Consider the following 9,985-nt stretch of genomic DNA (forward strand, 5'->3'; position numbering starts at 1 on the left):
GCAGATTGATACTGTTGTTTCCAGGTAAATATATAACTATGAACTACGAGTATGATATATGGATATGGAATTATGGATTCACATATACTGATGAAGGTCAACGTTAGCTTTATTAATGACGTGGCAAGCGCAACTGACATTTGACGAATGCCTGACGTTAAAAATTAACGATATTACCTTTGTTGAGAAATTTTTGAAAATGAGATCCTTTTAATATATGAAAACTAAATAGGTTACCTATATTAGGAATTTCATGTAAAAATGTTACCTTTTTATGTATTTTTCCTATAAAAAAAGGCCAAAGTACTTTTTCATCCCTGTGGTTTCGAATAAACATTTTACATCATTGCCGTTAACTTTTGGCTAAAATCGTCTATGTGGATTGCATTTCGTCCCTACCGTTATAACTTTGCCGTTAACACCCTCCTCAAATACAAGTCACGTGAGGGGTATTTTCGTCTTTTCATAGAGTTAAGTGCAAAAATCGTCCATGTGGTTTATCGTTTTTGCATTTTTCATCCTCGTCGTTAACAAATTCAGGAAAAAATTTTTTTGAAAAAAAGACGAAACAAACAAAAATTACCGGTACCAATTTAATCCAAACAAAACAAAAACCTATATACCTACATTTGATATCTGCTCAATCACTTTCAAATGCAAACACGTACATACAATGTTTTAAATACCGGCAGTATTATCCGCAATACCGGTATCGGAGGGTACCTCGGTACAACTGTTTTTGATATTTTCGGTATTACCGTTCCGATATTCACATTTTTTATTTTTTGAATTTTTTTAAAAATTATTTTTATAATAATTTAATGTTATTTTTTGTAATTTGTGAACTTTCTTGTATTTTGTTATAAAGTACCTATTTGGGTTTTTTTAGTGAGTTGTAATTATATTTTGACTATTTTCATTAAATTATAATAAGTTTTATAACATTTTTTAAAAAAATAAAATAAATTAAATTAGTTGTACTGGCCATTATTAAATTAGATCCTCATATGTATGTGTATATATAGGTTTTTGATTTGAGTTTGTATTGGTTTTTGATTAAATTTTTGTTTGGAGGTTTATTGAATACATGATGAAAAATACAAAAACGACAAACCATAAGGACGAATTTTGCACTTAACCATAAGGACAAATGAGTGAAAAGACATATATGCCCCTCACGTGCAAGGCAGGTGAGGGGGGGGGGGGTTAACAGATTCAAGGACGAAATGTAAACCATAAGGACGATTTTAGCCAAAAATTAACGGCGAATATGTAAATTGTTTATTCGAAAAACCACATGAACAAAAAAAGTACTTAGGACTAAAAAACAAAAAGAAACAAAAAACCTCCGTGCCTTCAGTAAGGCTGGAGATCCTTTTCTATTTATGGTAGAACCTAGAAGCAGCCTCTCTACCTTTGGTAGGGGTAAGGCTGTCTACATATTAACCTCCACCATATACCGTCGAAGACGGTATTGAGACCCAAAATCCGTAGAAGACGGCATTGAGAGTTACTTTACTTTTTTTTTTCAAACAAAAAACCTCCGTGTAATGTTCAATTATTTTCCCACCGAAATTGATTTCGTGTGACACGTTTAAAAGCCCTTTTGCTCCACCTGTCCTTTTAAGTTTGCCAGAATATCTTGAGACATCGTTATTATATACTTTTATAGTTTTACTTTTCAACAAATATTTAAATTAAAATCTTAATATTTATAGTGGTGTTTGGGGACCCTTTTTAATGTTCCTTTTTAGAGCAACTGCATGATATATGGTGAATTAAATCGATCATTATATTTTTCTTATTTCTCAACTATTTCACTTAATTGAATTGCTCGGTTGGCGACATGGTACAAATATACTCTAATCCAAATTTTTTATTACATATATTTAATTTTATCTTTAATATATTATAAACAATCCGTGTATTTAGCGCAGGTCAAAATCTAGTATAAACTAAAAGATAACTGGCCTAATAGATATTGATCTTCACATTTTTCGATTTTTCAAATTAATAAAATCAACACGTCTAGATTAACTTACGTTTTTGTTTTCCATCATCAATTTATACTTTAACACAATGTCAAAAATAGTTAATACTTTATTGCATAATATCTATCAAATAACAAAATCTATTATATAAATAAAAGGAAATTGTGATGACATCATATTTATTAGAAAAAAATCTACTTGGCATCATTAGACATTCACATATTAATTATTTCTTTTTTTATTTAATTGATTTATGACATCAATATAAATAAATAGAATTTGATAATTCTATATTAGGAAATATCATTACTTTTAAAGATTTTGTGGCACTATTACTCTATTAGACATTTATATAATAATACTTTCTTTTTTTATTTAATTGATTTATTTATAAATAACTAAACTTTAATTTTTAATTCCCATATTAGAAAATATCTTTAGTTTTAAAGATTTTTGTGTGGTAATGGTTATAACTTAAATGTTCATAGAGTATTATAAATGAATATGAAAGGTCTTACACATTTTAATTCTAATATAGACTGTATATGTGTTTATAAAAAAAATCACATTTTGTACAATATCTTGAAGTTTTTCTTGAATTTTATTAAATTTTGTGTTATATATCAATGGGTTGAATGTTAAATATATTTTCATTATATAATTTTAAGTAAATTTTACATTATATAATTGTCCTCAATAATTATTTCTTTGGTTTGCCCGCGTAATACGCGGGGTACTTAGCTAGTATACATAAAAGTTAAAATTTTAAATGAATACTATATAGTATATCAATATTATATTTTATATTATTTTTATTGTAAGGCTTAACTAACTTATTAGAAAATGTAATAAAATATTTATAATTTGAAATGATTAATAAATATTTATATTTGTTTTTATTTATTTTAAAAATATAAAATATTTAAATAATTATTTTCAAAATGGTTAAATTTATATAAAAAATAAATAAAATTTATCAATTAAAAACATAAAACTAACGTAATTATCTAAAAGTAGTACGAGTATGATATAACATAAACAAAACTTAATTTGAATTTATAAAGATTTTTTGATAAATAATATTATCTCAAATGTGTGGTAAATAACCGCATATTGATACGGGACATATTTAATAGTTTATCTAAACTTGTATTTCGAAAGCATATTTTAATAACGTAAAATAGATATTTTGTTGTGAGCAGATGATCCACGCTCTTTAAAATATTAACCAAATGATTTTATTGATAATTGTGTCTTGTTTTATTTTTCAAATTTTTTATATTTTTTTAACCCATCACCATACTCTTTTATTTTTTCTTTCTAGCATTAAATATATTCCAATCTTAAGCTATATCAAATAATTATGAACCAATCATCAATGATGAGTTGATGTATTGGTTTGGAGTTTTCTTGTGAGTTAAAGGTATCGAGTTCGAATCCTTATTCAATTAACTTTGAGATACAAATAGTCATTTTATGAGGGCTTGACATGGGTATACTAAGGTTTAAGTCTGAGTAGCAAGGTTTACCTCTATTAACTGTCGTGTTTTCGGGTGGATTAGTAGGGGGTTTTCCCCCATTGAGTATTTAAAATAGACAATTCTACTTTGAGAAACTCTCTAGCACGAACCCGTTAAGACAATGTATGCTAGATCTCACACTGTCAAATCACGACACAAAATTTCAAGCAAAATTCACCATTTGAAAAATAAATAAACTATGAACCAATCCGTATTAAAGATTGAATTCTGAACTTTATCATAAGATACAAAAACTCAAATTAAATTGGTGGCGATATTTAAGCCTAATCACTTAGCACATTTTTAACGTATACACCCAACTTTAAACAAACTTCTTGTATGAAAAGAACAAATTATATCGAATTGGTTTTTAGCAGTGTTAATATAAAAAAAAATGTACAATGAAAAAGTTTTAATCTGATAACAATGTTCTGAAAATTCAATTACTAAACATTTAGAAGTTGTATAGCTATTCTAGACACTAAACGGCCAAAACATAGCTAAAAAGTTATTATGTAAAAAGGTATCATTAACAAACTTTATTCAGTATAATATTTAATATTACACCAATTTTGGTGAAATATTTCATAATAATTTAATGTGATTTTATTGAAAATAAACAATTTTTGGTGCGGTAATCTTCTAAAAAGTTGCATATATAATATTAAAAATAACACAAGTTTTTTATGCACACTTTATGAATTTAACATAGAAAACTACTTTACCATCACAAACATGAATTAATCGATCTAGTTTGTGGTAGCTGATAAAGGAGTTAGCATTTTTTTTTAACAGTCAATGAATAAAATTAGCTTACTCGGAGTAACCAATGACGAAAGGGAATCATATGCCTACGAATATATGCAGATAACATTAGATAATTCAAGCTCATCATGTAACTCCATTTCAAAGAAAATCTTATATATAGAGGCTCAATCAAAATTTGAATCCCCATCCTCATAAGTAAATACTAACTCATCATCTCTGAGTCATCGACTAATCTTACATAGAGATTGTATTTTTGTGCTAAAAAATTATGGAAAAATGCTAAATAAAGCCCTTAGGGCTTCACTTAACGTGTATAAAAATGTTATACAATTCTATATTAAATGTCGGCTCCATGATCTGATGTTTATGGTAAGTGTATACTTTTATGCATTAGTTAGTTGTACACTTACCATAAACATTAAGGACCGATATTTAATATAGAATTGTACAACATTTTTATGCATGTTAAGTGAAGTTATAAGGACTTCATTTAACGTTTTCCATAATTGTTAAGCACAAAAATACAATCTCTATGTAAGATTTTGTTCCTTCAACCTTTTGGTATCATCCAAAAGCAGTGGCAACCAATCGAAGTATTTTATCAAATGCGTGTCAAAACAAATGCAGATAAAAAAGTAATAAGTTTTCTTTATCCTTGGCATCAAATAATTTAAAATGCATGCATGGTGGTCAATGCATGACAGCTATATGGATATATAAAGTAGTGGACCATACGTTACACTACTACAATTATGAGAACTATATATGCACAACACAATATATATTTATCATTGGAACTACTATTATGTTATGCTACAAATATGAATGCCATATATTTAATTTCCAAATATCATTGAATTAAATATATATATTATATGTTCATATATATATATATATATATATATATATATATTACTTGAAAAAGACATGACATTACGGGAATTAATTTATGTCACATTAAAAACGACCTAAAACAATAGAGACATTGACCAACTACAATATCTCACCATCATATATCGGACACTTTGGCTCTTGGGTCATTTTTGATCTATATTATTACAGGTCGTTAATATTTAGTAGTGGACTGGTCTATTATAATAAACGTGAATGCAGGTACACCCACCCTTCATAAACACTACTATGGATAATGGTTCATAAATGGTTCAAAGCTTACAAGTGAACCAAACCCGAATGGATGATGATCGATTCTTGTTTTCTTGAACGAAGGTTCGTGGAAATTGTACGAGTCAAATTCCCATGAGTCGTTTGAACTTTCATCACATGTGAAATCAATCACGCCGGCTGGGCTAGGTGGATATGTTGTTGGCTCGTTCTCATCATGCCTTCGCTTGTTGTGGTTTTCATACAATAGGTCCTTAACTAGCTTGTAACACTCGTTTACGTTCTCCTGCATACGTATATAGTTATACATTAAGTTCAACGTTACATAGCTCGTGGGATCAAGTTTTTTTTTTTTTTTAACTTATGCGTCTACTAAGGTTATTCCGCGATTTTTTCAAATGCTTTTCTAGCTACCTGTAAAATTATAATGTGACATGATTCAAACTCGAGGCATGTTATAAAATTTTCTAACATCGTTAAGCATTACGCCCATCTTTTGAGGTGGATTATGAAGTTGTGATCTACTATTATCTAAAATTGTGTCAAATGCAAGTATGCAACATCTTTTGACCAAAATATAAGGAAAAAAACAAAAGTAGTTATCACAAGAAATGTACATCAAATTTCAAGTAAAATACAATGGAGTACATCAGTGCATGCAGATAGTACATGTTTTAATGCCATTTCAGAAAAGAAAAAAAGCTATGTTAAAAGCATGATAGGTGTAACAAACACAAAGTAAGCAGGGTGCTACTGTGACTTTTTCAAGCAAAGTACATTCCTAACATATATTGTCTCCAAATTGTACAATAGGCATTGAAAGTTGTAACCAAAACATGCACAAAGAATTGAAACAATATGATGGATAGAGGATAGGACAAATAGAGACAAACCTTAGTGGTTTCAAGAAGATCAAGAAGTTGACTTTTGTAGTCAATGGAATTTGGAGGATCAATCTCATCTACAACACACAGCATTGCAGCTGTGGCCAATAGAGATGGTTTATAGCACATGAATCTTGAATCTTAAAAACAAAACAACACCAAAATGGAAACATAATTAGAATTAATAATACGAGTAATAATAATATTAAAAAAAAAAAAAAAAAACGCTAGTTAGATTTTTCTTAAAAGTCAGAGATTTGGGTTGACCATTGAAATTATTACCTGAGACTAAACAAAGTATGAGAGCTTCACATTTCTTGAAGAAATTCCAATGAAAATGATTAGATAATCCAAGCCTTCTCACAATGTGATCAAGAAATGATATTGGTGTAACTGGATTCATCCTCCATTTTAGTGTTGACATCACCAAAAGCTCCATTTTTTGTATGTTTTTGGCCTCAAATAAATACTTTGTGTCCTCAACCTACCATAAACAGATAAACAGATAAAATTTTGATAACCCATTTCAATACAAACTAAGATCTTAAAAACCCAGTTCAGTAATTCCAAGATCTTGAAAACCCAGATCAGTAAATTCCAAGATTTTGTAAAACAAGTGAAGATATAATTTTTTTTTTTTTTGAACAATATATATTTAATCCAGGGTCATACTTGAAGATCTAGGAGGAGTGGCACTTGAGTTTCTTCAACTTTAGCAGCCAAAGAGAGACAACTAACAGCAACAAGTTGGATCATCCATGGCTTATCTTGTTGAAAATGGAGACTAGAAATAAACCTATCAAGATAATTGATGGCTAAAATGGCTGTAAGGGGTGTGAATCCAAAATGAGCTTTAACCTTAAGGATCCAATCAACAGCCACTTTTCTAGCAAGGAAACAAGAGGGGTCTGTTTTGTCAAAAGTGAAAGTAGAAGGGCCATGCTGCTCTTTTTCTTTAGTAAAGAGAGACACAAGTTCTTCATGTTCCCAAAACAAATCTTGTTGGTCGAGGGGTGGGAAATGGACACTAGAAGAATCTACCAGGGTGGTTTGTGTAAATTCTTCTTCATTTTCATCTTGATCATAATGATCTTGTTCTTCATTGCAAAAGAGTGTGTTCAAGAAAGAAGATGAATATGGTGATAAAATGGCCATTTTGGTTTTTGGTGAAAATAGTTGATGATTTACATAAAGGAAAAAAAGAGTGAAGTTGGAAGAGTGTTGAAGTTATTGATCACAATAACCATCAAACAATCATCCATTGGTGTTTGAATTCTTCTATACAAAATCTGTCTACTACATCACTCATCACTATACGTATAGGTATATAGGGGGTCTTTTGTATGTATCAATGAGAGTGAGAGAGAGAGATTTCAGAAAAAACAGAAAGGAAAAGGAAGTGATAGTATCAGAGCGGGTGTCACGCTTGTCCTTTCTTTATATTTATACACACTAATTTTTGGTTGATTGGGGAGTCCACAAAATGATAATATTGTTACTATTGTAAATTTGTAAATAAGTTAAAAATAAAATAAAATAACTATTGAAATAAAATCATATTTAGACCATACAAAAATAGTTATGTTTTACAAATAAAAAATAAAAAATGGAAAAAAGTTATTTTTATGTTGCGAGTCGGACCGCGACTCAAACCAACTCGGACGAGTCTAGAGGAAAGTCAAGTCATTCACCGAGTCGAGTCGATTTCACTTTGTTTTGATCTCACCTCACTCATGGCTCTTGGTATATTTATGGTAGGGATGTACACGGGTCGAAACCTGGCCCGACCCGCAACCCGTGAGAGCATGAAAACGTGACCCGTGACCCGACCCGTGAAAGTTCGGACGGGTCGCGGGTTTCCTTCACAATTTTTCGGTTTTTGCCTTTACCCGACCTGGCCAACCCATGACCCGCGAATGCACTAAAAATGTGACCCGTGACCCGGCCCGTTAGGGCTTCGGGCGGGTCAGTTCCGGGTCGAGCGCGGGTCAGCGGCCCTAATTTATGGTACAAGTCTGCAAAACTTGGTTTAAAGTCATAGTCGTTTGTATCTTAAAGCATTGATTAGCTTTAATTGATGACAAAATGGATAATGCGACCTTTTTGGTCATTTTAATGCAAATTTGAATGGTTAATGTTTTGAATATGTCCGTATAGTTGTAATATATGATTTTACTCATTTTGGTGTTTTAGTTTAAAATTTTGAACTATAGAATTGATTTATATTGAATTTGGGTCAAAATGAAAAAGTACAGATGAGACCGTAATTTTATGGTTCCGACCATAATTTTACGGCCCTTTGTATTTTCGAGTTGCTTTCGGATAGGAAAGAAAAAAAAATTTAGGAACGAATTACAGTTGGTATTTAAGGCTAGTTAGAATTTAAATCATAATTTTACGGTTGAATGTTTACAGTCAGTTGTAAAAGCCGTAAGTTTACGGCTCCTAACCATAAATTTACAGTGAATTTTATGACCAGAACAAAAAAAAATATCTTCTGATCAAGTCGAGTCCGATCCTTTCACTATATATATATATATATATCGTGACATATGACACTTGTTGCCAACTCCGTAAGACTCTCATAATTTGATTTGAATTATGTCTCGAGCATAAAATATTATTGAAGTTTTTGTTAGTAGTCGGTTTTTGCTCGTTGTCATAAACCCCGACACTTATATTGAGACCATTTTATTATAATAAAAAAATTAACTAATAAAATGATATTGAATTACTGATTGTAACACTCAAATTTAAAGTATCTTTGTCATTCTTTGAAAGTGTCTTAAATTAAAACCACAAGATGGTTTTTCTTTATATTTGATACCCCAAATCTATTAATATAGATATTATTATGTCATGGGAGGCCTAATTGAAGATAGACTAATGTGTCTACTCATTTGGTACAAGAGCAAAATAGACATTTAAACTGAAATGTAATATACTTATAAAAATGAAAGGAAATTCATAACTATACAATTTCAATACAATAATATATATTAGTTACTGTTTTATAAATTTTATTAAGTAGTAATACCATTGCCATGTGGATGATCCTCCGACATAGATCGAAGAGGGTAGATGGGAAAGTTTTGTTTGCTGGGTACTCGCTTGTTCCTACACTGTTACAATTGCTTTTCTCAATTTCTTTTCCTATACAGTAGTAGTCACTTCTTGAACAAGTCAAACCCTGGTTCTGTTACTCATACATATACGTGTCAAGTATGTAAATGTTGAAGGTAATCACCAATTAAGTTTTACGTTTGAAACTTTGAATCCCACTAAATATAATTTTGGAAGTAGCTAAGGAAATGTTTGAAACCGGTCACATATATGATATCTCAGGTTAAATTGTGTATAAGTAAAAAGCACAATTTTTAGATAATATAATGTTAACCCGGTATAATTGATTATAATTAAGAAATAATAACATTGTCTAATGACTAAAATTTCTGCTTAAACAAACATTAAATGATATATAGACTAAAAATTTTCATATGTTATTCGTTTTCTGCTTTTTCTTTTTGGTTTTTTACTTTTATGGCTTTTAAAATTTGGACTATATTTTAGGAAAAGAGACTGAACTTGATATTCATTTCTTGTTTTTTTCTCATTTGGTGTCTTCTAATAATTTGGAGCATGCAAAATTTGCAATTATTAAACTGAAAGATTTTTCTTATACATACGATGAAAAAAAAAA

The 9,985-nt window shown here is 29.9% G+C and overlaps 1 protein-coding gene across 1 annotated transcript; it reads right to left on the bottom strand.

Moving 5' to 3' along the window:
• Window positions 1-5,191: 5,191 nt before the first annotated feature.
• Window positions 5,192-7,677, bottom strand: LOC122593181 (cyclin-D3-1-like). The gene is made up of 4 exons (XM_043765550.1): window positions 6,958-7,677; window positions 6,568-6,769; window positions 6,295-6,425; window positions 5,192-5,687 (listed from the first exon to the last, which is right to left on the bottom strand). The coding sequence occupies exons 1-4, from the start codon at window positions 7,438-7,440 to the stop codon at window positions 5,418-5,420; spliced, it is 1,086 nt and encodes a 361-aa protein (XP_043621485.1). The 5' UTR covers window positions 7,441-7,677; the 3' UTR covers window positions 5,192-5,417.
• Window positions 7,678-9,985: the final 2,308 nt, after the last annotated feature.

This window comes from Erigeron canadensis, chromosome 3 (genome assembly GCF_010389155.1).
Source record: "Erigeron canadensis isolate Cc75 chromosome 3, C_canadensis_v1, whole genome shotgun sequence".
Classification (NCBI taxonomy): Eukaryota; Viridiplantae; Streptophyta; class Magnoliopsida; order Asterales; family Asteraceae; genus Erigeron; species Erigeron canadensis.

Bases quoted from the DNA above. Each gene is read 5' to 3' on its own strand.
- LOC122593181 (XM_043765550.1), bottom strand. From the start codon at position 7,440: ATGGCCATTTTATCACCATATTCATCTTCTTTCTTGAACACACTCTTT. The intron at 6,426-6,567 runs GTAATAATTTCA...TTTGTTTTTAAG, and splicing joins CATACTTTGTTTAGTCTCAG to ATTCAAGATTCATGTGCTAT. The intron at 5,688-6,294 runs GTTTGTCTCTAT...ATACGTATGCAG, and splicing joins ATCTTCTTGAAACCACTAAG to GAGAACGTAAACGAGTGTTA.